General features: G+C 44.4%; 1 protein-coding gene across 5 annotated transcripts in view; it reads left to right on the top strand.

Moving 5' to 3' along the window:
* The window catches only part of COL6A3 (collagen type VI alpha 3 chain), a 114,464-nt gene that overhangs the window by 49,209 nt on the left and 39,219 nt on the right, over window positions 1-26,036 (top strand). For all 5 annotated transcript variants that reach the window (XM_050916464.1, XM_050916459.1, XM_050916463.1 and 2 more), the window contains 22 exons: window positions 1,813-2,412; window positions 4,878-5,224; window positions 5,951-6,029; window positions 7,410-7,555; window positions 9,711-9,803; window positions 10,743-10,796; window positions 11,873-11,944; window positions 14,055-14,081; window positions 14,197-14,241; window positions 14,332-14,385; window positions 15,123-15,185; window positions 16,277-16,342; window positions 17,233-17,286; window positions 19,032-19,067; window positions 20,847-20,909; window positions 21,309-21,371; window positions 22,093-22,155; window positions 22,870-22,932; window positions 24,338-24,388; window positions 24,902-24,937; window positions 25,044-25,106; window positions 25,818-25,880. In XM_050916464.1, coding sequence (XP_050772421.1) covers window positions 1,813-2,412; window positions 4,878-5,224; window positions 5,951-6,029; window positions 7,410-7,555; window positions 9,711-9,803; window positions 10,743-10,796; window positions 11,873-11,944; window positions 14,055-14,081; window positions 14,197-14,241; window positions 14,332-14,385; window positions 15,123-15,185; window positions 16,277-16,342; window positions 17,233-17,286; window positions 19,032-19,067; window positions 20,847-20,909; window positions 21,309-21,371; window positions 22,093-22,155; window positions 22,870-22,932; window positions 24,338-24,388; window positions 24,902-24,937; window positions 25,044-25,106; window positions 25,818-25,880 — 2,201 coding nt within the window. The remainder of the gene's footprint in view (window positions 1-1,812; window positions 2,413-4,877; window positions 5,225-5,950; window positions 6,030-7,409; window positions 7,556-9,710; window positions 9,804-10,742; window positions 10,797-11,872; window positions 11,945-14,054; window positions 14,082-14,196; window positions 14,242-14,331; window positions 14,386-15,122; window positions 15,186-16,276; window positions 16,343-17,232; window positions 17,287-19,031; window positions 19,068-20,846; window positions 20,910-21,308; window positions 21,372-22,092; window positions 22,156-22,869; window positions 22,933-24,337; window positions 24,389-24,901; window positions 24,938-25,043; window positions 25,107-25,817; window positions 25,881-26,036) is intronic.

The following is a 26,036-nucleotide window of genomic DNA, read 5'->3' as shown; positions in this document are numbered from 1 at the left end:
AGATTGGCAGTGACCTGGGGGCGGGGAGGGGGGAGCGTTTCAACCTTCCTCTGCAGTGTGTGGAGTGCAGGTCACTTGCTAGGATTATCTGGGCACGTCTCACTTAATCATCTCCCTGCCATTGTGGGGGTCTCGGGCACTGGTGCCCCTCAGTCCCTCTTGTTCTCTGCCTGTGGCAAATAGAGTCTAGTCTCCTATGGACTGTCATACTTTGGTCTCATTTCGGTTGTTGAGTTTAGTGTGTATGGGTGCTGGGTGGTGGCATTGGCCTGTGCTATACAGGGGGTCAGACTAGATGATCTGGGGGTCCTCCTGGGCCTTAAACTCCATGACTCTATCATAAACATTTTGTTTTCTGGACCCTTTCATCTGAGCAGTCACAACACTGTATGTGTCGCTGAAGAAACGTTAAGAAGAGATGGAAGTGAGAGGGAAACGTGACATTACTTCACACGGGGCCCACTCCAAAGTCAAGTTGAAGTCAGTGGAAAGATTTCCATAGACTTCCAAGAGCCTTCAGTCAGGACTATATTTGGGAGTTCTCCTAGCCTTAAATTAGAACCGGGCATTTTGCTAAACTAATAGAGGTTTTGCACTTAGATTTGGCATTTGGGATTCTGTTCCCTGCCTTCCCTCACCCCTAATCTATCCTGTTCTCTGCACTGGCTTCACCCTTGCATGTTGTGTGTGAATCACTGTTCTTATCCTTTGCTTGCTCAGCATTTTCCTCGTTTGATTTTTCACTGGCGCCCAGTAATGAATTACATCCAATGGTGCCCTAATCTGGAATCTTGATGGACAAACCTCATAATGTTTGGTTCTGATGAGCCCATAATATTTGGGTGCGCCTCCAAAGTTTTTGAAATATAGTTACTCCTTTTCTCCATGTAACCATCGTTGTCTCTTTCAATGACCCTAACTGTGCCCTTTGTATTCTCGGCATATAATCTGTCACCCTAAATGGTTGCCTCAAGCCTAGGCATGTCGATTCTCTTCTCCTTCGTGTTGCTATGGTCTCTTTTCCCCCAAGAGGTCATCTCTGGTTGATATTTTGCCAAATCCAAAATGTGGTCTCAATAGATCTTGCAGAACCTGCTTTGCTGGCTGGTTTCTTCAAATCTCACATTTCAGAGGGCTTTCCTAGTTCACTGGTGCTTTAGCAGCAAAGAATCCTGTGGCACCTTATAGACTAACAGACGTTTTGGAGCATGAGCTTTCGTGGGTGAATACCCACTTCTTCAGATGCATATCTTTATGGACTTTTGGATGGTGCTTTAGGACATTTTCCCCAGCAGGGACTGGCTGATTTTGCTAGGGATTTAGCAGGCTAGCAGCACAGAGACTTTGGACATCAGGTGCCAATATGAATCCCCAAAAAGGTGAGGTGTGAGCTGGGGTTTGTGTCAGTTTGTATAGTCCGGCCAAGATTTTAAAAAGTGACTTGTGAATTTGGGTGCTAGCAAAAGAAGAGACATCTTAAAGGGACCTGACCTTCCGAAAATGCAGCGACCACCTGCTCACTGAACGTCAGGTTCCTTTAAGATTGGCCATCCAAAAAAGGAGGCAGCCTCTCATTTTTGAATGGCTTGGCCTTCACTGGCTCATTCACTCATTCTGAATCAGCCATAGCCTTGCTGCTCATCTTATTTCCCAAAGCAAGACATGTTTCTCAATGAAATGCAGAATTATTTCTTCGTGCAGCACGCAGCCTTTACAGACAATTTAAGAATGGTCTTTTTTCCTCTATTGTTTGAGACGATATTCTGGATGCCACAAAGCATTTAATACCCACCTTCTTTTTAACTGTTTCAGATGGTAAAAAGGAAGTCGACATCGTGTTTCTGCTGGACAGCTCCATCAATTTAGGGAGAGAGAACTTTCAGCAGGTTATCCAATTTGTATATTCCATAATTGATGCTCTCTATTCAGATGACAAATCCATTAGAGTGGGATTGGCCCAGTACAACTCTGATGTGACCGATGAATTTTTTCTCAAGGACTATCCCACCAAAGACCAGATCTTACGTGCTATCAATGGAGTAACCTATAGAGGAGGCAGAGTGGCTAATACTGGAGCAGGCATCAGACACATCCAAGCAAAGCACTTTGTGAAAGAGGCTGGTAGCAGGGGGGAGGACAGGGTCCCTCAAGTTGCTTTTATTGTGACAGGAGGCAAACCTATGGATGACGGACAGACAGCAGCATTGGCACTGACAAACGCAGGTGTCAAGGTGTTTGCCGTGGGTGTGAAAAACATTGACCTGGATGAAGTGAGCAAGCTGTCCAGTGATAGTGCCACTGCTTTCAGAGTGCCAGTGGCCCAGGAACTGTCAGAACTGAATGAACAAGTGTTGATTACTCTCGATGCTGTTATGGAAGAGCAGCTGTGTCCAGGAGTGAGTGACTTCAGAGGTAAGTACCATCGTCATTAAAAATATTATTTCCCCATGTATAGTTCTCCTCTTGGAGCACTTTGCTTTAAACAGACTCCTCCAATAGCATCATTGTATTCCTGTTCCCGTGCTTTCTTACAAATTCTAGTGACTGGGCTCAGCCCTAGACTGTAAACTCTTCCCTAGATGATAAGCTCTTCAGCACAAAAACCATGCCTTCCTATCCATCGGTGGAGCACCTAGAATGTGTGGGGTGGTACTGCACTATATGTCAAATAACAATCCCAACAGGCATTCTAAGATGACAAACACTAGCATAGAATATTAGGTTTGGAAGGGACCTCAGAAGGCCAGCTAGTCCAACCCCCTGCTTGAAGAAGGACCAATCCCCAGTCAGATTTTTGTCCTAGAGCCCTAAGGGGCCCCCCTCAAGGATTGAGCTCACAACCCTGGATTTAGTAAACTAACGCTCAAACCACTGAGCTGTCCCTCCCCAAAGAATTGTAGGACTGGAAGAGACCTTGAGAGATCATCTAATCCAGTGTCCTGCACTCAGGGTTGATTGATCATATGTTGACAATGATAGTATCTCCACCTCAAACAAAATAGTTACTAAATGATCTAATGCTGCCCTGTGGATTTGAGTGTAATCTGATCTGACTGGCCCCTTTGTACTGATTTAATTAGTTTTCATGATGTACTAAGTGATAAACTCAAAACTAACTGCCCAAGGTTAGCATGCATGTTATTCCAGTGAATTCCAGCTTGACAGGTGGCCTCACCATGGATTTTCCCTTTAGATCAAAACTGGGTATAACTATATATATCGGAGGATTAAGGATTGTGGGGAGAAGAGTAGTGAGATTTACCCCTTTTGTCAAGGTCTGCACTTAACTTTCAGGGCACATTGTCATATTGTAGGATCTTTTTCATTGGTCCATCCTCAGAGAGTGATGGGCTTTGTTTGGCTCTAGACAGCCACAAAAGAAAGTACTGTACATCTACTGGGTTGTTCTGTAGATAGCCCAGGTCACATGATGCTGGCTCCTTCTCATTTCCAGCTGACTGCATGGCTGCAGATGTGCCAAGATGCACACAGAAGCAGCTGGCAATAAGGAAGGCGATTCTGGTGTTTCTGCAGGGTTCTTGCATGAATGGAAAGGGAGTATAGACTAGTAGGGCTCCAGTGGATGGACTGGGAGGGGAGATGAGGCTGTGCAATGATCTCTCTATTAAGATGTGGTCCCCGCTGGGGAAAAGTTAGACATGCCCATGACACAGATAATAATAACATTTTGCACTTATCATTGCATCTTTCATCGAAGGATTACAAAACACTTCACGGAGATCGATTACAGCTCACAACATTCCTGTGAAGTAGATAAGCACAGATGGAGCTAACAGAATCTACCTGCCACACCAAATGATACAAAACTGTTTGGCCGCTAAACTGGAACTAGAACCAGAACCCAGGAGTCCTGGCTCCCAATGCCCTGCTTAAACCACTAGACTTTTTGCATCTCATATTAAATCTTTGTACTAATTCTCTCCTAAAATAATGCAAGACTTGTAATTCTGTGCAACTCAAGATAAAATGAAACTCCAGTTTTTGGCCGCAAATTGTAGCAAATTAAAGGAGAAAACACTTGCCCACTATTAAAGGATGGACAAGCTTTTACAGAGGTAAAAGAAGGTATTTCCCCATGCAATCTAGGACACATTTATTTCTTAGCAGATACATTTCCTATTTGTTTTTGAACAGATGAAGTCAAATTCTAAACAACAGCTACACTGAGAAAAACATAGGCCCTTTCCCCAATATAACCACTTTTTATTCATTGTTATTATAATAAGTAGTAGCTAGGGATCCAAACCATGATCAGGGCCTCATTGTACCTGCTGTTGTCATTTGGACAACTAGCACAAAGATTGTCGCTTGCCCAGAGAGCTCACAGTGTAGGATTCAGATAATAGTCAACAGATGAATAAGCGGTGACTCAATTTAAAAAAATAAATAAACAGAGTTCTGTACCTGCTCTGTTCTGAAGGAATCATTGTAGAATCGTAGAAGAATCATAGAATCATAGATGATTAGGGTTGGGAGGGACCTCAGGAGGTCATCTAGTCCAACCCCCTGTTCAAAGCAGGACCAACCCCAACTAAATCATCCCAAGCAGGCCTTAAAAACCTCTAAGGATGGAGATTCCACCACCGCCCTAGGTAACCCATTCCAGTGCTTCACCGTTCTCTAGGGTTGCCCAGAGGATTCAGAGAACCTAGGGCAAAGCAATTTCGGGGGCCCCTTGCGTAAGAAAAAGTTGCAATACTATAGAAAACTATATTCTCGTGGGAGCCTCTGCAGGGCCTGGGGCAAATTGCCCCACTTGCACCTCCCCTGGGTGGCCCTGCCACCCTTCTAGTGAAATAACTTCCCACCACCACTTACTCTGTGTCTGAATGAGTCTACACATTTTTCCTCTCCAGAATGCAAACTGGATGTGATACTTGGGTTTGATGTCTCGGATGTTGGACCCGGGCAAAATATATTTAATTCTCAGAGATCATTGGAGTCCAAGGTAGAGATCATTCTGAACAGAATTACCCAGATGCAGAGGATCAGCTGTACTGGCAACCAGCAGCCGACTGTGCGTGTGGCAATCATGGCCCAAACACCCACCGGAACCATTGAAGCATTTGACTTTTCCGAGTACCAGCTGGTATTGCTTGAAAAGTTCCAAGACATGCGCAACCGTGGTCCATATGTCCTGACGGCACAGACGCTGAGCTCTTACCAGAACAAATTTAGAACAGCTCCTACCAACAACGTGAAAGTAAGTCTGGGTTCTCCTCTCATTCTAGAGGTTTTTCTATGTGCATTGAAACAGAAACACAATGGGCAGGATTCTCTACTGGTTTAAACAAGCACAGCTCCATAGAAGTGAACTTAGCATTGCAAGTTTACACCAGGTAGGAAAATGCCCCACTGAAATGTTGAGAGCATGAAAGATTTCCTGATACTGAAAAGCAAAGATCCCTAGATGTCTGGGTTTCCCCCCATTATTTCTTTACTTGGAATATTGTTGTATATATTTTAGTTTAATTGATGCAGGAAAATTAATAAACAAAGCATCCTTGTTAGAGCATCTTAACCGTATTGTCTTGCTGCACTTAAGTGGCATTTTAAAATATATTGTAAGGCACAACACTGTGGTCACTCTGGTTAATGTTTGTGATTACCAATTTGGGCCATTTATTGAGCTGTAGCTATTACTAACTGGAAAACGTACTTCTGAGTAATATGATCTGGCACATCAAGCCAAACATCCACATATTTGAAGGGCAGGAGGGACCAGTAGGATCAGCTAGTCTCACCTCAGATGAAACGTGTGCCTGAGGAAAATATGTTATTGCAAGATCGGTTCTGAATATTATAGTGTAAATTCCACTCAAGGCAATGGAACTAAGCAAAATTGACACTAGCAGAGAATCTGGCCAAACATTTCACTGTATGTGGCTGTTTCACAACTGAGGCCTGACTTGAATTTTTTCCTTCCCAGGTGGTAATTCACCTAACCGATGGTGTAGATGGTGGAATGGATCAGCTGGAGGCTGCTTCAGCCGCGCTGCAAAGAGAAGGTATTCTAGTAGAGTGCCAGGACGCTCACTTTTCATTTTGCTTCATTTTGCTCCGGGCTTCTCGTAAAAGAGGTGCACCCAGTTTTTGATGGATGATGAGGTCAGTATTAAGCTGAATTCCGCACACCCTTGCTGTTTTTAATCCTCTTCCCCTTTGAATAATGCTATGGAGGCTTTACACTGATGGAGACTCTGTGCATGAGTCAAGAGGCAAGCCCATGCGGACAGACTCAGATCTGAATCTGAACGTCTTAGAGTCTGGGGCGCAGGGGTGGAGTTCAAGCCAGGATCCACACAGCTCTTACTCAGCTTACATTAATTGATAGCCTGGGACCCGTGACAGCAGAGGATTCCTGGGATGCTGATCTGTTTCATCTGAAGTGATGGCACTGCAGGATGGGAAGTGGAATCCTTCTGGTACAGAGCAGGTCCAGCATTGGCAATGACAGTGCAAGCCCCACCCTGCGCTGCTGACAGGGTCTGCAGGGACCAACTATAGGAATGAGATGGGAGTTCAGCATCCACGCTCATTCATGGGCCGATTCTGCAAGCCCTTCATACATGTAACTTCCATAGACTGCAGGGCAAGTTCCCGAGGCAAAGGGCTGGCAGGACTGGACCCACTGCCTTTGCTCTTTCCACCTGGGATTATGCACGAGCTAGATTGTATTGTTAATGAGCAACCCTGCACTGCCACTGGCGACTTTCTGCCTCCTAGTGCACTGTGGGCAGTACAAACTGCTGCACCCCTTTAGAGACTGCAGCATAGGCCCTGCACACTCTCACAGCTGACCATGGTTCTCTCTCCTTCCTGCCCCCTTCTGGGCACAGTGCTCCTAGCGGGAGCATCTTGGGACAGCCCGGAGCACAGAAGCTGCAAAGCTGACCCAATCTTCTGCAGCCCACACAAGAGCAGAGCAATTCCTCGCTCCCTCCCTACTGCATCACCCAGATATGGGGCCAGCAGGAATCTAGCCCCATAAGGACAATTTTGGTCATCTGGCCACCTGCCCCCACTGGGCCGAGACCAAGTAGCTTTAATTGGACAAATGCCCAGCCACCAGGTGTTTCAGCCATTAAATGAAGCAAATTGTATTCAAGCTGGTGACCTAGAGGTGAAACACTGTGTGTGTAGGCCGTCCACTACTTACTGGCACCTAAACAGGATGACTTTCAAACCCAGAGAGAGTCAGATGGATCATTAATCCCTTCCATTATCCAGACCCCCTAAAATCATTCAAGTTAATGAACATGTGCCAATATTTTCTTTAGATTTCCAGTTAAGCAGACAGGAACAATCCATGCTTAGATTTTACAATATGCATGCTTCCCAGTGTTGCTGGCGCTTTCATAGAAATGCATTCTGTTCCAATCCGTCAGGTGTAAAGGCTCTCATCTTCGTGGGGCTGGAGAGAACACCAAATTTTGAGGATGTGATGCGGTTAGAGTTTGGACGTGGGTTCACGTATAACAGGCCTCTCAGAGTAAATCTGCTGGATTTAGATTTCGAGCTGGCAGAACAACTTGTAAGTAACTTTGAGCTAACAGCTTGTATAGAGCAGAAACTTTACAAACACTTTGGCCGGATCTTTGGCTGGTGAAAATCCTCCATCCATGGAACTCTGCTGATTTATATGAGCTGTGGATCTAGCCCTATAAGCTCATTTTGTGTATTTTTGTGGCTGCTGCAGTGGATAAAATTAAATCCTGACTTTCTTGTATGGACTGGTGCTGCTCTATTGATTTCAGAGGAGCTATGTCAGTTTATACCACCCGAGGATTCAACCCTGTACTCCAGATGCGATGCCACAGAATGGGACTATTATTTCCCTGTTCCAAGAAATTAGGCTCTCTACATGCCATTTGCATTAGTCTTGTTGCTTTATCTCACTGCAAACTTGTGACTACCATCAGGGGCGGCTCTAGAGATTTCCCCACCCCAAGCACGGTGTCATGCCACATGGGGCGCTCTGCCAGTCTCCGGTCCCGCGGCTCCGGTGGACCTCCCGCAGGCACTAGCGAGGACCAGCAGACCCTCCGCAGGCATGCCTGTGGGAGGTCCATTGGAGCCACGGGACCAGCGAACCTTCCGCAGATGTGCCGCCGAAGACTGCCTGCCTGCCGCCCTCCCGGCAACCTGCAGAGCGCCTCCCGCGGCATGCCTCCCAAGCATGCGCTTGGCGTGCTGGGACCTGGAGCCGCCCCTGGCTACCTTGCTCTCACTCTGTGTCACCATTAAATCTCTTAGCAGTGCTGCTTTCTAGGTTTCTTCCTCTGCATGGATAGCTGTCTTTCAGTAATATTTCTGATAGTGCACTAGCTTGCAATTGTATTATTTTACACCCATGTACGTAATCTCTCTAGGACTCTTTGCAGTAATTTTCTATCTTCACTGGCATTTGCAGTTGCCCCCAGTTTACTATCTCCTGCCAGTTTTATAACCTTCCTCGTCCAGATCATTAATTAAAATGTTAAATAAGACCAGATTTCACACTGATCCTCGTGTTACCTCCACTGGACACTTCTCCCGCAAATCACTACATAGCTGTTTAACATTACCCTTTGGCTTACCATTCGAGCTAGTTTTCAATCTACCTCTGTGCAATTCAATTTGAATGAATTTTCCTAGTACAATGCTGAGTAGAGAGAGGTGAGACCTCTGTGACAAACAAATTTACTTGTTGAATTTCATTACTGGTTTCCTGCTAATGAAGTACCCAAAACTAACGAGGAGTCTGGTGGCACCTCAAAGACTAACAGATTTATTTGGGTATAAGCTTTCGTGGGTAAAAAAACCCCACTTCTTCAGATGCATGACTCCACAAAAGCTTAGGCCCAAATAAATCTGTTAGACTTTAAGGTGCCACCAGACTCCTCGTGTTTTTTGTGGATACAGACTAACACGGATACCTGGTACCCAAAACTAGACAACTTTTTACTAATTTGTCTGCTCTTTGAAATTGTTTTGTTCAAATGACTTTCAGTCTGTGGAATGCCTGCGGGTTGCTTGCTGTGAGGATTCGTTGGAGCATTCCATGTTCATGATTTGACTGTTCAGCACTGAGATTGGTCACTTTAAATCATATGGCACTGTTTCTGGGCGAAACTGGGGCATAACAAGGGCAATGCACCACTCAACTCTCACTCAAGTCCTTGCATTGGCCTTCTGCCCAGGGGTGAATTTAGATCCTCTTTTCCTCGATATGTGACTTAGCCTGTATGAATTACTTCCACATTCTGCCTGAAAAGGAGTTTGCTGGGAGTCTGGCATTCACTTTCCGTGAACATGTGTGTACACACATCTTTGCTTGCATGGGCATTGGGAGGGACAAATAGAAAAGGTTGCAAATATAGTGGAGGCAAAATTCCATTTAAAAGCTTCTAAAATCCTAGGGCATATTTTTTCTCCACCTTCATTGGCTCTGTTTCAGAGGCTGTATCAAACATTTCACTAAAATCCACTAATATCTAGGTCTTTACCCTGCAATGAAACCTTGCTCAATGTGGATAGACTCCTAAACTTGTGCAGTGTTCACTGCAGGATTGGGGGATAAACCTTAGCTCCTTCATCTACTAAATTACTCTTCCTGCATACCTGTCCATCACACAGCACTCAGGGATGAATGTTGCTTAGGGAGTTCAGCTCCTGCATGGGTTTTTAACAGCTTTCTTTCATTATAGGACAACGTTGCGGAAAAAGCATGCTGCCGAGTACCCTGCAAGTGTTCTGGACAGCGGGGAGATAGAGGAGTGCCAGGTACCATTGGACCAAAGGTACTGTGCTGCATCTAGTTTCGTAATATCAAAGCTTAGGGTTCACATTTCACAGAAATCCTCTTCAGACCTTTCCCCAATAAATATAAATGTAGCACTCACTCACTTCAGCATCCTGCATGCCTAGCTAAAAAGGTGGGAGGGATAGCTCAGTGGTTTGAGCATTGGCCTGCTAAATCTAGGGTTGTAAGTTCAGTCCTTGAGAGGGCTACTTAGGGATCTAGCTCAAAATCAGTACTTGGTTCTACTTGTAAAGGCAGGGGGCTGGACTCAATGACCTTTCAAGGTCCCTTCCAGTTCTAGGAGATAGGTATATCCCCATATATTATTATAAGACACAAGTTCCCACATTATTATTTTAAAAGCACTTTTTATTTAAAAAAAATAGGTTCTGAGCTGCAAAATGGCACTTTTCTAGTTTTTAGATTTACTTGTTTTAAAATTACAATTCAGGAGGAGACAATCGTCTAAAGCAACACTAATGAAACTGTAGGGCTTCATGTTACATCGTAATGGGATTCATTCAGAATTTCTTCTTAATACAGTTCTATCTAGTGTCTCAGTCAGGGTCAGAACCTGATTGTGCCAGGTCCTGTACAAAAACAGCAGGAGACAGAGCCTGCCCCAGAGCGTTTACGATCTAATTTAAAACAGGGCACAGCCAGTCGGTGTAGCAATCGGATGGGACGATGTCAGAAAAATGTAGTGAAAGAACACGTGGTTGCATAAACTAGCTAGCTGCACAGCCTGAGAGTCTGTGGAAGTCGTAATCAGATTATTTAATTTAACTAGTTGCTTTATAGGTTATACGATCCAAACGTCTGCTCTGTATTAAATCCAGGGATATTTTGAACAGGGGCTTAAAGGGGGAGCATGGATTGTAGCAAGGAAACCTCAGATATTATGTGAAAAATCAACTGATATGCCTTGTCTTTTTAGGGTGTTACAGGAGAGAACGGCTACAGAGGCTATCCAGGTGATGAAGGTGGACCCGTAAGTAGAGCTATATTGTCTCAGAGGGGAATGAAGGGGGCGCTTGACACTGCTCAGATTGTTTCTGGCTGTGGCGGGTGGTGGGCACTTTGTGCCCAACATCCCCTCCTGTGAAAGTGTGGCAGGGAGTGGGAGGTGCCCTGCTTCCAGCCCCCACTAGTTACTAGCCTAAGTAGCAGTCCTGACTCACAATGGGGCGTGAAACAGTGTTAGAAGCAAGGGGGAGCTGGGGAAGGGTGTGTCTTTCAGTCTCTGGGCTACTCCGAGGGCAGAGCACACACCTCTTTGCCACCCCTTACTCAGGACAGAGAAGCTTTGGCTGCACCTGAGTTACATAAAGAGCCAAACAATCAGAGCAAACACCCTGCCTGTGTGAAGATAGTGGAGTACCCCAAATTAATGAATACTGACTAAAAGAAATGTGGAGTGATTGTGCTGCCCTTTTCAGTCCAACCTCTGGGATATCAGACAGTAACAGTGATGGTGAAGACAATGAGTCCCATGACTTTAATTTCTCATTAGCATCATCGCCTCTGAACTGGTACTTCACCATGAAGTCCTACATAAACTAAGAAATAAACAAACACCCTGTGATGCACAGCACCAGATGGTGAGCTGGAGGCCAGATGGCTGGCTTTTCTCATCCATCCAGCAGCATAATAGAGAGAAGCCAAATTCTGCTCTCAGAAACTGTGTACTATGAGAGTTGTGTCTGAATAGTTAAGGGCAGGATCTCATTACTGACCCATCCAGAATGCATTTGCTTTTAGCAGAACCTCCTAGAGACAATTTAACAAGAAGATATTCTCTTTCAATTGCTTCCTAAGATGAGGGTTGGCCCCCACATGTAGTGACCAAGGTCCTTGGCAGGATGCTGTGAGGAAACTCACACTGCAGCTGCCTGCCCCTGTCAGTTATTGACCTCTGGAAAGTACTGTTAGATTTTGTCATGTAAACATACCCAGCCCTTATATGCATTTCCAGTTTCTGGTGCAGTAAAACCACAATCCAAGCTGCAAATACACAAAGTTAGGGTGTATTGTACACCATTACTAATTGCTCCATTCCTGCAATAGGGTGAACGGGGTCCGCAAGGTGTCAATGGAACTCAAGGATTCCAAGGATGTCCTGGTCAGAGAGGAATTAAGGTATGTTTTTAATGAATCTCTAGAGAATACATCAAGAGCCTAAATGAGTGTCAAGCAGTGTAGCTCCATTACAGCTTTCTCCCCCAGCTGAGGATCTTATGCAAAACTAGGAAAGGGCTATTTCCATTAGACAGAAATATGATGCCTTCCGCATACGTCACGGTGTCTGTAGTTCATAGCACTGTAATGTGAAGGAACAGTACCATGCAAAGCACTTAAACCCAATATCACACCGTCTGCAGACAAAATAATATTATCATTGGGAGCCTTTGCAGCTGGACCACAGGGGACAGAGAAGAGAGGAGATTGATTTTCTTGACACCATCACCATGTGTGAATGTTGGCTCAGGGCTGGGATTGTGTGGGGGAGGGAAACTGCAATTGGGAGACAGAGCAAAGTGAGAAGATGACTATCGCTTTAAATGGATGTATTAAATAATGGCTCAGAAAAGGGGACAAGGAAAAATAAGAACTTGGGGGAATGTGCAATTTTTATTATAAATATTCATAGATTCTGAGGCCAGAAGGGACCATTCTGCCACATGCCAGAGAATTTCTCCCAGGGATTCCTGTGTCAAACCCATATCTTGTGGGTGAGCTAGAACGTTTCTCTTAGAAAAATATCCAGTCTGGAACATCCCTTGGACATAGATTTATTGTGGCTCAGAAAAGGGATCAGGCATGAGGTCATTAGGTTGAGGAGAAGGGGATTTGTTTAAGGAGTAAACTATTTATCGAGGCCACTGGCTAAAATAGACATTACTTTGTGATGCAGCATGAGAATGGTGGAGGGGCCCAATTTCTGAAGGCCATTTTATGGGTTAGATTGTGCCCTTATCTTACCCAGCAAAGTCAAATGAGTAAAGGGCGGTAAAAGCCGCACTCCAAAGTCCCTGCTAGACTAAGACCTACCCAGATCTTGGGTCCGGTGGGGATTCTAACCACTGTTCTCCAGATACTGCCTGTAGTGAATGAGTGTGGTGGGGAGGGGTTGAAGAATGGTCCCCCCTTCCCCCCTCCGCTACTTGCTGGTCAGTGGAGCTGCTGGGTGGAAGGGAGTGCTCTGTCAAAAGCTGCAGTGAGAGAGGGTTGTAAAATCCCCTCCGAGGGCGGTTCAGCTACATCTTGCCCCTCACTTTGGGCTCAGTCTGTCCTCAGCTCTCCTCACACTTGGAAAAGTTCCTTAGAAAACAGCTGTTTGATTAAATAGGGCTGCTGGCTCCCATAGCAGATTTTTTCCAAACTCTTCATGTTTATCAACTGACTTAGTGCACAGTCCAGCTCTGGTGCTTAATTTGTAATGAAATAGCTGCCAGGACTCAAGTAATTAGGTGCTGAGGCTCAAGAAATTTGTTCACTTTCATAACTGACGTGGCAAACCCAGAGGCGCCAAGGCTCTGAACTGCCAAGCTCAGAGGTGCTGGGGCTCTGAACTGCCAAGCCCAGAGGTGCCGGGACTCTGAACTAACAGGCCCAGAGGTGCCGGGGCTATGAACTGCCAGGCCCAGAAGTGCCGAGGCTATGAACTGCCAAGCCCGGAGGTGCCGGGGCTCTGAACTAACAGGCTCAGAGGTGCCGAGGCTATGAACTGCCAAGCCCGGAGGTGCCGGGGCTCTGAACTAACAGGCTCAGAGGTGCCGGGGCGCTGAACTGACAGGCCCAGAAGTGCCGAGGCTCTGAACTACCAAGCCCGGAGGTGCCGGGGCGCTGAACTGACAGGCCCAGAAGTGCCGAGGCTCTGAACTACCAAGCCCAGAGGTGCTGGGGCTCTGAACTGACAGGCCCAGAGGTGCCGGGGCTCTGAGCTGCCAAGCCTGGAAGTGCCGAGGCTCTGAACTGACAGGCCCAGAGGTGCTGGGGCCATGAGCTGCCAGGCCCAGAGGTGCCGGGGCTGTGACCTGCCAATCCCTGGCACAAATTAAGCACTGTCCAGCTCCCACTGATGCCAGCTGAAAGGCTCTAGGGAAGCAGATAACCTGGCTGCCTCCCCTTCTCACTTTGACTGAGGGAGGTTTATGACCCTGGTTTGACTGCCCCATCTCTTCATAGCTGCAAATCTCTGTGGAAAGTCTCTAGGGGAGAATAACTGTCTATTTTCTGTTATCTTCAGGGCTCCCGCGGATTCCCAGGAGAAAAGGTATGTGAACGCGTTACAAACATAATGACAGTGACGGGCAGCGTATGTGAAATATTTCCTCTCTTCACCTGTGTGCGCATTTAATCATTTGTACCATGCTTCTTTTATTCTGTAGGGCGAACTGGGAGAAATTGGCCTGGACGGCATAGACGGAGAAGAAGTAAGTCATTTTAATGAGTTCTCTCTTAATGAGCTGCTGAAATTCCCCCTAAAGCAGCAGAAATTCTTCTAACGTGTATGTCTTTGGCAGGGGGAGAGAGGCCTACCAGGCACTTCTGGGGAGCGAGGCAATGCCGGCAGAAGGGTATGTTTTATTATATTCGCTGTTCCGGAACAATTACACTTAGTGACTCCAGTCCTTGGCTGGGATGGAGGGACACACCACACAACTTGGGAGGGGATGGGTTTAAGCCATTTTTCCACTCTTCTCATCCTGGGCTGGACGTGCAACAGTCTGGTCCCGTGGTATAAGAGCAGCCTTCAGGCTGCTCTAAATTATATCTGCTCCCTGCATTTTCAAGGGATTGTTACACCAGCTAAGGATTGCTGGGGCAGAAGGAAGCCCTGGGCAAGTTCCCTTTCTCCTGCCACATTTCTTATCTCAGCAGGGAGTTGGAGAGCATAGGTGCCACTATATTACCTGTACAGCAACAGGGGAACCTCCTACACTGGGGAAATCCTCCCATGACCAGCTATAACAGCTGCAGGGCTGCTGTGTGTGTAGCTAAGGATCAAAACCAATATGCTCCCTTTCTTATGAGTGGCTGAATACTTTTTATTCATTAAGACTTGTACCAAAGCCGACAGCAGTGGGCAAATCCAGAGCCAAAGGGACTCTCACCAGCAGTGATCAGTTTTATTCCATGAGTCAAATTCACATGGTTCAGCTTGAGCCTGCATTCCTCACTTCATCCTTATGGGAGTTTCGCCTGAGAGAGCAGAGAAGAATCACAGTTGATGCGCTGAGTAAATCTACCCCAGATAGGCAGGTGTGTGAGCCCGTTCTGTGGTGTTTCTAATTTTCTGTATATCTCCTGAAAGGGCGATAAAGGAGTTAAAGGAGCCAAAGGAATACGAGGTGACCAAGGGCTTCGAGGTGATCCGGTAACTATACTTTAGCCTTTGCAAGCATTTACACTGGCCAGGCCTCCCCACTCTGCCCTCAGCACGGATTAGCCTACAAAGATTGTTCTTCATTCTGCTGAAATCCAGCTGATTGGGTACTAGATCCTTGGTGCCTTATAGCTCCACTCGAGTCACCAGTTGAGGATCTGGCCATGGCTGTGTTAGGAATGTACAAAGAGGCCCTCAGTAAGGGACAGAATGGACAAGAGCTGTCTGTGCTGTTACCCCACTTCCAGAGTACAGGCACATGTTTAATTGCTGTTGCCATATACATGTCAGTAATATGCCTGTTTCCAGATGCCTGCCAGAATGTGACCCATTGAGCCTACTAAGGATGGCTGCTCAATAAGATGTGGAAGTAAACATTACAGGTTGCCTTGTAATTAAATATGAGAACCCTTCCTGTTTTGAAACCCAAAGGTGCAGTCTAAAAATATGAGGCTGAGATGAAACAAATCAGAACAGTATAAGAAGCACACATGAGCCAGTCTGTATTACATGGCTGATGAGAAGAGTCATCTAAATAGCTTCACAGGATCTAGACGTACTGTGAAGGTGGTAAAGTAGTTGCCAGACGAAGGCACTATTATACTGAATCATACCTATTATCTAAGTTACAGTGTGGGCAAAGGAAAGCCCCAATGTAGTTGCTGCCTGGGCAGAATCAATATGTGGCAAGCACTTGCCTCTTGATATTGACTTATGTTTAGGGTGACCAGATAGCAACTGTGAAAAAATGGAACAGTGGGTGGGGGTTAATAGGTGCCTATATAAGAAAAAGTCTCAAAAAACGGGACTGTCCCTTTAAAAATGGGACATCTGGTCACCCTACTTAAGTTAAACTGGCTATTTATTTACTTATTGGAAACATGGTTTCGTTATATGAAATCCTTTCGCCATTCTTACTCCACTCGTGCAATATGCCTCATGTCTCGAGCAACCATTGTGATCTATTTATGTTAAAAAATGAAACATGGATGTTAAAATATGATGGACTATTTTACAGCGTGTGATGTCTGCCTCAGTGCCCCACTTACACCGGTGTTTTTCATTGCTTCGGCTGCTTTCAGGGTGAGCGTGGAGCCAACAACACACAACGAGGATCCCGAGGCTCAAAGGGTGAAATTGGACCAATGGTAAAGTATTGAGTTTTTTTTTTAAAGTAGGTTAGAACAAATAAAGCAAGAAAATAGGACATTGCAAACAATGTTTAGATTTAGGAGAGCTGGTCAAAATTTTTCAGAGAACATATTTTTCCACTAAAAAATGGCATTTTGTTGAAATTAAAACTTTCTGTGGGACCATGTCACTTTTAGCAAAATTTGATTTAAAACCATTTGAAATGAAGCTTCATTGGAGCAGACGGTTACAATTTCATTTTTACACTACTCTTCATTGAGAAATGTTTTTTTTTCATATTATTATACATTGGAATATACCAGGGGTTCTCAAACTGCGGGTCGGGACCCCTCGGGGGTCGCAAGCTGTCAGCCTCCACCCCAAACCCCGCTTTGTTTTCAGCATTTATAATGGTGTTAAATATATAAAAAAGTGTTTTTAATGTACAAAAAGGTCACACTCAGAGGCTTGGTATGTGAAAGGGGTCACCAGTACAAAAGTCTGAGAACCCCTGGAATATACCTTAATAAAAATGAATTATAATATAATATATGTTATCGTTTTAAATAGCTATTTTTTTAACTCCAAGATTGGAATGAAGCATTTAATTAACCTGAAATGATTTTTTTTCCAAAAATTGTGTTGAGCAAGAAATTAATTATTCTTTTTTGAAATACTGGAATTTCCTATAGACTAGGAATTCTGAGGTTTGACTGACTCTAAGGTGTATGTCAAGGGCCTGATCCAAAGCCCACTGGAGTCAAAAGAAAGATTTTCCATCGGCTTCAAAGGACTTTGGATTAGTCACTAATAGAGCTGGCATGAATGTTCAATTTTTGAGAGCTAAACTGTGTTCTGCTTGCTAGTAAATCTCAGGTCTCTCACCTCAGTCTTTCATTTACCGTAGGGAGAACCTGGACCAGATGGAGGGCCGGGTTCCCCTGGTGAAGTTGGAAATGATGTGAGTATCCTTAGTTATCCTGGTGTTGTAGATATCCCTTCCCTCTCAAGGAAGCATCTGGTGCTATGAAAAGTATCTTGAAGGGTCAATAAAAAAAGTAAAAGTGTAAAAAGGGTTTAAAAGTACACCCGATGGAACCTAAATGAAAAAGGCATTGGTCTGTCACTTCAACCAGTGCTGCTTAATCATGACAGACCATAATCTGCTGTCTTTTCTGTCCTTAATGAATCAAAACTCCCAAACTGCCAACTCAGTGGGAATTTTGCCTGAGTAGGGGCTGAGTAGAGATTTCAGGACTGAAACATACATTTTTTTAATTTGTATAGAGGGAACTTAGACATAATATTTAAAGAGTGCAATTATTTTACAGAATTAGGCTTGTATTTTTATTAGAGATGGGCCCAATTCAAATCCACCAATCTGAACATCCCAAACTGTGGGGAAGTTGGATAATAATGTTGCAGATTAGATCTCTCTCTGCTTTTGATAGTCAACATGCAAAGAGAAGTAAAATTTTACCTATCAGAACAAAAAAAATCATTACCTAATTGTGAAACAAAGTCAACTTGACACGTGCCATGTGTGTGTGTGTCTTGGATCTACAACATACATGTCAGAACTTGAGGGCACTGCTGAGTGGACATTGAGTGCAGAATGTGCCATACAGATCTCAAAACAGAGGCCTGCTTCTGCTCTCGGTTACTCTCTAGAGAAAATCTGGGAGGTAACACCAGTGTGAGAGCAGATTAAATTAAATATCTCCCCAAATTCACAGCTCCATCTTGCGCTCAGCTCCAGGCTATGCCCTATTGGCATGATATACCTAAAAGAAGATTGTTGCAGGGGACAGAATGGTGTTATTAGCTAGTAGTTTGCATCAGAGCACTTGGTATATTTGACATGACTCACGTTCATAGCAGTGAATTCCTTTTTGAAATGGCCATATTGAATCACGGAACCAGGACTCTTCTCTGAACCCTCTGGGCTCCATTCTAATCTCATACATCACAACGTGCATTTGTGCATCTCTGCAGACAATTGCAACCTTCCTTTAGATGCTTTAGTGGAGCTTTCAAGAGGTATGAGGATGCTTATTTGTATGTTTGGGATCCAAACTGAGTCCTGAATACCAAGATGCACCCAGCCTCATTTGATACAGGGTTTGCTATAGCCCTCAGGCCACCTGCTATAGTAAATGTGCCTCTTCCAATTCACAAGTGCGTTTTTCATGTATTTTCTTTGCCGATATTACAGTGGGAATATTTAGGGCCAGGTCCTCAGCTTGGGTAAACCCAGTTCACGTCTGAGGAATCTTGTTCACAGAAAGAACTTGCTTTGTTCTGTGCCTTACTTCATATTATCCTTACAACTCTAAAAGGGAACTAAAAAAATACCAAACAAACCTCAAGAGGAAAAAGTCTTGTGCTTTAACACCCTTTTCCTAGAGTTTTAAGGTCAGATTTTGATCTCCTTGCCACTGGAGGAACTCTGGTGATGTCTGTGGTGTTTACATGGGTATGAAAGACAGCAGAATAAGGCCCATCATTTTTAAAGGGCAAAAAGGAAGTCATTGCTATTTCAGCTGGGAAGCCAGAGCCCTTTGGAGACACCTTTCTCTTCTGCTCTATTGCTTCATGCTGTGTACATAAGCACATGGTTAAAGGAATCAGCGCTGACCACAAGCTGTGAGTATTAGATTCAGTTGCTTTGCATAACATATTTTGTTGCAATTTATTGATTCACAGGGGAGTTTCGGAAGAAGAGGGCTCTCAGGAGTCAAAGTAAGTGTCCAGTGTGTTGCATGGTAACCATAAAACCTGGCAATGTTGCACAGGCAGCCGGTTTCCTTTGCAGACCGTGTAAGTGGTACAGAGTTGATGTGTTCCAGACAGAGAGCCAAAAGTGACTTGTACAGTAGTGCTGGAAGCAGATTTGGATTTTGTTTTTCTATTCTTTTCTTCCACATCTCCTCCAAACTTACCTCCTTCCTCACATTTCTCAGCTCCTTCCCCTCCTGTGAAATTAGACTCCACCTCTGCGAAGTGCAGGCCCACTCTACTCTCTCTTTCCATCCAGTCACAACAAGTGGGAGGCCAAGGAGCAATCTCATTTTAAGTAGAGCAAGAAACAAACCCCATCGTTGACTTACCCTCCAGTCATGTGTTCTGAAAGTAAAGGAGGAGGCAGTGAGCAACTGGAGGAGACTGAAATGAGCTGAGAGAATACTTGACAAAATTTCCTAGGATTCATTGCTCGAATAGAATAACGAAATTTATTTCAGCTCCACAGTCTCGCTCCTGTCTGCATTTGTTACTATTGTGAACACATGTATTAGCCGAATGGTCATGGAAAGGGAACATTTTAAGTGACTATTTGTGCAATTCGGATGTTGAATTTCTCAGCCTGAGTATTCATATTGGAAACCTGAGCCTCACAATTACAGTCAACAAACTATAAAGCATAAACAAGTCCATGTGACGTGTGTCCAATAGTCATTAAGTAACACAGCTCAGATTTCAATATCGACTACTGGACACTCAGAGTGGTCTTGATTCTGCATCTCTCTTCCTGGAAAGTGCTATTTTCCTGCTTCTTTGAATCCAGTCTGGCCCTTCTTTGGGTGTTTCGGTACATCTTGCTTTGTTCAAAAGCATGTTGACTACTTTTAACGTAGGAAAAAATAAAGTGTTGGGAATCAAAAATCTAGTGGCCTGGGTTCCTGATCTTGTGTGCTTAATAAGAATGTTGTGCAGTTATTTATTTAATATGTGACCATGTGTATAACAAATTTATTTTGGCATTGTCTGGGTCTATACTTCCCTGAGTTGTGTCCTCTGTCCTACAAGATGCTGAGTCCCTCCTAAGAAACTGCGAGTGTCCTCAACTTCCATTGAAGCAATGGGAGTTCAGAGTGCTCAGGTCGTTCAAAACCCTACAATGGTTTATCATAACTGGGGTAAAGTGGGTGAAATCATCTGGCCTGTGTTAGACAGGAGGTCAGACCGGATGAGCTAATGGTCCCTTCTGGGCTTAGGTCTATGAACCTATTGTACTATGCTGTGTACCCAGGAATCCAGCCCTGTAGATCTCATGCCAGTGCTTTCACTGCAAGGTTTGCCTGAGTAAGGACTGCAGGATCGGCCTTCGCTTTTGTAAGTCAGTGTCACTAATGCTAGTGGGACTTAAACACATATGAATCAGTAGGAGAAATGAACCCTTTAATGCACATGGTTTACTGGCCTTAAAGGGTTCATTTTCATTGTCCCTGATTCTCACTTATACTAAGGCCTCTTTACATCACCAGAACAGTGTAACTAGGCCTTAGAATACACAGAGCCATTGTTCTTGCTAAAGCAGAAGGCAAGGTAACAGGAGCTGAAATGACTCTACGTCCACAATTCTTAACCGTTTCTGTACTGTGACCTCAGGTTACATGAGAAAAAACCTCATAACTCCCCTCCCATCTAACCATAAAGAAAGGGAGGCTAGTTGGGACTCGCTGAAAATTGTTTGCGACCCCAGACCTGCCCGTTCTAATCTGCATTGTGTTGTATTTTAAGGGTGCCAAAGGCGCGCCGGGTCTACCGGGAACCGTGGGAGAACAGGGTACAAGAGGGCCACAGGTTAGTAAGTTTCACAGGCCATTCCTGAAGAGCCTAAATATGTTTTCCTTTGCTATGTTACTTCCTTTAACTTGCTCCTGCAATATGCTTCAGTTTAGGTTTGTTCTGTGTAAACATCTGTGAGACCTTGTCCATAACTGCTTCTGAACATTACAACAAAGTGACTATGATCTGTGGATTGCTCGGTGACTGAAAGGGCCCTGATTGCCCTGCCCCAGGACATGAGTCACTCATTATATTTATGGTGTGTTGGTCACATCATGAAACATTGGAACTGGTCCCATGGTTTTCAAAATTGTCTTGTAGCTTTGGTTCTCCCTCCTAGTCTCATTTTAACAATGTTATCTCAGCCCTTTAATCTTTTATATCTTATATAGTGTCTGCCTTTTCCATATGCAGGGTCCTCTTGGTCAGCTTGGAACTCCAGGTCTAAGAGGAGAGCAAGGCATTCCTGGCCCAAGGGTAAATATTTCTTATTCTTCTCATCCTGGGGGACCAGAAGAAGCTTATTGCACCTGATTTAAATGAAGTCAATGAGAATCTTTCCATTGATTTCAGTGGGACTTTGGATGAAGTCCATTATTTGTCTTTCTCCTCAGTACCATGTGCCTTGCAAAAATAATTCTATTTGAAGCTCATGGCAAGGTTCCCCAAATTACTGGTTTAAACATGAACATGAATGTGAAATTCATTGGATCAAATCCTGACCAAGTTCCAATTTTTTTACAGGCAAAGTCCCTGTAAGAAGGGGCTAGGAGGGCCAGGTGGCCTAGTGGTTGATATGCTTGACTTCCAGCCCCTTGCTTCTGTGGTCAAAGTGCCTAAGTCTTTAAGGCAGAGGGATAGGGGGAAGGAAGAAAGAGTTACTGAGGAATTAAAACACATTTAGTCCGCAGACAATGTAGATTGATATTAACAATGCCACCAATTTAATTTTTCCACTCATTTCCCATTAAAATCAATGGGAACTGGGCATCTGAACCTCTAAAAAGCTTTGATGGATCTCAGTCTTAATAGCTAATAGGTGATTTCCACTGTTGGACAAAACCTTTTCATTGTTTGGTGTGGCTGATACACCTGTTATTAATAAATGAGCTATGGAGCTAGGCCCCAATATTTAATTTCAATTTACTGAGCTTTACTGACATGTTGCAAAATTTCAGCTCTTTTCTTTCTATTGTAGGGGGGTGGTGGTGCTGCCGGACCACCCGGGGATCGGGGCAGGATTGGTCCCTTAGGACAAAAGGTACATTGAACATCAATATTGAGAACTGATGCCTAAAATAATAATGAAAAGCTGCTGAATATGAGTTTAATCTCTTTTTTTAAATATACTGGCTATCAACTTGTTCAAGCAAAATTGTGATTTATCATCTTCAAGAGTTTGCATAGAGTGGAACAAAGCAGGGTAAAGGCTAAGCCACTGACTGCTTTACTGGCATCCTATGTCATTGAACTAGAAGACATAGTTATTAAAATAAGAACAACTTCGAGATTCATAATATTCTGGACCACATCCTCAGCTGGTGTAAATTGGTGTCGCTTGATTGACTTTGCTGATTTGCACCAGAAAATGATCCAATCCTTTTCTTCGTGATCTTTATCGCTGTTATGCCATCTTCACATATAGCCACTGGGCCACCAAACCTGCTGTTGTAACTTCGCCGTGGAGTTCGATCACGAAAACGTCTGGCCCGTTGTATTTTGGCTTTAGTGTTGGTATGCTCACAAAAGACAAATGGTGGCACTTATTACTGCAGCTTCTGTATATCACCCCATTTCTGAAATCACTGGATCAGGCAAAATGGTCAAGAGTGCTACTGCTTTAGCCACACATTTTCAGTTGTGTAAGCATGGCTGTGCATTTCTGCTTGAAAGGGACTGTTACAGATGCGTTCGTAGCAAAGAATCAATGCATAAGTAGAGAGATATGGGCTTAAATGAATACTCCCTTTTTCAGGGTGAACCTGGTGATCTTGGAACAAAAGGACAACCTGGATTTCCTGGGCCTCGAGGAGAGACCGTAAGTATTGTCATGAGCACCTCTAAAGGATGCTGGCCTAAATCCCATTCTGGTATAAATGTGCAAAATTCCATCAAAGCAGAAAATTTAGTTTAATTGTCCTGTCTGTGGTCCTTGTATCTTATATGGTGACATGTAAAGAAGAAATATACATCATAGTTTTACTCTCATGTGAGCATTTTTTTTAAATTGCAATCACTCTCCAGAGGAGTCTTTATATTAGCTGAGGGGATACTATTAGGTGATTTTTTTTTTTACCTCTTACTATCTGTTCCTTAATACCTAAGAATTCTTCACAATGAGCAAGAACAGGTGTATAGACCAGTCCAAGAAATATTATCAACGCTATGGGTAAAATTCACCCTGTTGCCCTGAAGTGGTAGCTAGGGCTACATCTAGACTACCCGCCGTATCGGCGGGTTAAAATCAATTGCTCGGGGATCGATATATCGCGTCTCATCTAGACGCGATATATCGATCCCCGAGCGCGCTTATATAGATTCCGGAACTCCACCAACCCCAACAGAGTTGCAGAATCGACAGGGGGAGCCGCGGACATCGATCTCGCATGATGAGGACGGGTGAGTAATCCGATCTTAGATATTCGACTTCAGCTACGTTATTCACATAGCTGAAGTTGCGTATCTAAGATTGATTTCCCCCCGTAGTGTAGATCAACCCTGAGTCTCTCTCTGGCCCATTGCACAGGGCCTAGATGGATACCCTACTTAGCAGTCACCATAGTTCCTATGATTCTCAACTTATTACATATTGCAGTCTTAAAAGTCAACTGTAAGAGTCATCTCATAGGACCTGACACTCCTTACGCCATGTAGGATTGGGCCATAGGAGGGATGGTTGATTGTCTAAAATAAGGAGGAACAAACTCACCTGGGTTGCAGGATCAGCACTTATGTAAAGTTAAGCATATGCCTAAGTATTGGTGAGATCAGTGAAGTGGTTCTCAATCCTGTTCCCATTGGAGGCAGTGGCAAAATTTCCATTGACTTGATGGGTGTTGGATTGGTTCCCCTGGTTCCTCTAGGAATAGAATAGCTATCCAATATACTGGTTCAGAGAGACTTCTGGTTTCTTCTGAGCAACATAATATACTACCAGGGTAAAATCCTGGTGCCACTGAAGTCAATAGCTAAATTCCCATCAACTTCAAGGGGGCCAGATTTCACCAAGAGTGCATATACATCAAGCCTGTTTTTAATTTTATATCTTTGTTTTTACTTCTCTCTAAGTAACTAATTCTAAAAGACCTGATTCAAAAGCCTCTTTCCATTGACTTCTATGGACTTTGGCTCTGGACTAAATAGATTTTTTGTGACTCTTACATTGCACCAATAATCCTAGCACATGTGTTACATATTAATACTTTCATCTTTGCCAATTTTAGGGAGAAGATGGGCGAGATGAAGTTGGCAGGCCAGGACCTAAAGGCAAAAGAGTAAGCACAACCACGATGTGTCTAACAGTATCGCTACTAGGACCTTAAAAAACAACCCAAACCCTGGAGGTAACAAGGACCTCCAGCCTCCAATTGGATCCACACGCATGGAGCCTGGGGGTGTCTAGTTGAAGTCAGTGGATTTGTGCGTAGGAGCAAGGATCTGTTCTAGTGCATCTGATTATTGAATCACAACAAAATGCCGGCCAAAACCCTGCACCCTCATATGTGTTGGGTGTCTTTGTGCTTGTTAGCTCCTCAGTGGAACTTGTCCTACCAACTGATGGCACAGCATCGGCTGTCATTTCAGTCTTGTTTGATATTAACAGTCCAATAACAATCAGATTTTTAAACCAGCTGCCATTTATTCTCTCTCGATCATACCAATGTTACGAGTCTGCAGTTTCAGTCACTTTTCCTCCACCGGTTCTTTCCCTTCATACATTTGATTTGGACCTGTCTTCAAAAGCAAGATCAATTTTTTTAAACCCTAAAACTTTTCTGTTATTACAGGGTGAAACAGGATTCCCGGGATACCCAGGGCCAAAGGTACCACTGAGCTTATGTAACTTCCCTTCATATTCTGTGAGCGTAGCAAATTTCTGCTCTATACTGTCTGTCGCTACAACTCCTGTTTATGCTGTTTTCTAAACAGGGACCATTTGGACCTAAAGGTGGCCCTGGAGGTCCTGGCCCTAAAGGAATCAAAGGCCGCAGGGTAAGTTTTACCACAACACAGTTTCTCATGCAGTCCTTTATGCGAGAGTGGAGTGAAAGCCTGCTCAGCTCCAGGGCTTTGTGAGTTCTGCGCAGCGTTTGTTGGTCATTTGCGCTATTCTGGGGATTCTCCTGCTACCAATGACTGGGATTGCTAGGCTGCAGCTTTGGGAGAGTGATCGGTTGGGCCAGATTTTGCTCTTTGTTACACTGGAGCATGCTGCCCTGCTCAGACAGTCCCATTCTGCCTGGGGGGGAGGGGATTTACCTGCCATAGGTAGATTAATTCAGTCACTGGTCTGAAGGAACCGCTGCACATTGGCTTCACTGGTGAGGGAGGAGGATTCCTCTCACCATGAGCATGTACCAAGCTTTCTGGATGGCTACTCATGTCTGGATTTGCAATTAGAGCACAGACACATTGCTGTGCTGTATGTAGCACTTGTAGTCAGCCGGACAAAGTTATTCCTCAGGAAGCCATTTTTGTATATTAGTACCTCTATTCTGAAAAATAATGCACCATGGGAGGTTACACCGGTTGTATTTCCGACACCTATTCCTTAATGGGACTGTCCTCGACAAAGCTCCTAACTCATTAGCACCTATGTACATAGGACCCTGTTCGCCTTGAAGAGCATTCGGGACATTCTCCTAGTCTGGAGTTCAAACATATCGAATGTGGATTGGTGATCTTTACTCTACTGTTTCCTAGGCAGGTGTAGGAGATCCTGGGCCGCTAGGTCCAAGAGGAGAGATCGGATACCCAGGATCACCTGTAAGTGTTCATTGTATTTACAGCTGGTCTAGTAAACTGGCTTCACTGTCCCCAGAGAACTTGCTAATTTCCCTTTCCATTAATATGTAGCATGTTTGCCAACAACTGAAATAAGCTCTATTTTGCCTCCTATCATCTTACACTATGGCAAATTCA

Source organism: Gopherus flavomarginatus, chromosome 10 (genome assembly GCF_025201925.1).
Source record: "Gopherus flavomarginatus isolate rGopFla2 chromosome 10, rGopFla2.mat.asm, whole genome shotgun sequence".
In the NCBI taxonomy this organism is placed as follows: domain Eukaryota; kingdom Metazoa; phylum Chordata; order Testudines; family Testudinidae; genus Gopherus; species Gopherus flavomarginatus.
Note: the sequence above shows the minus strand (reverse complement) of the source record. Positions and strands in the feature narration are given on the sequence as shown.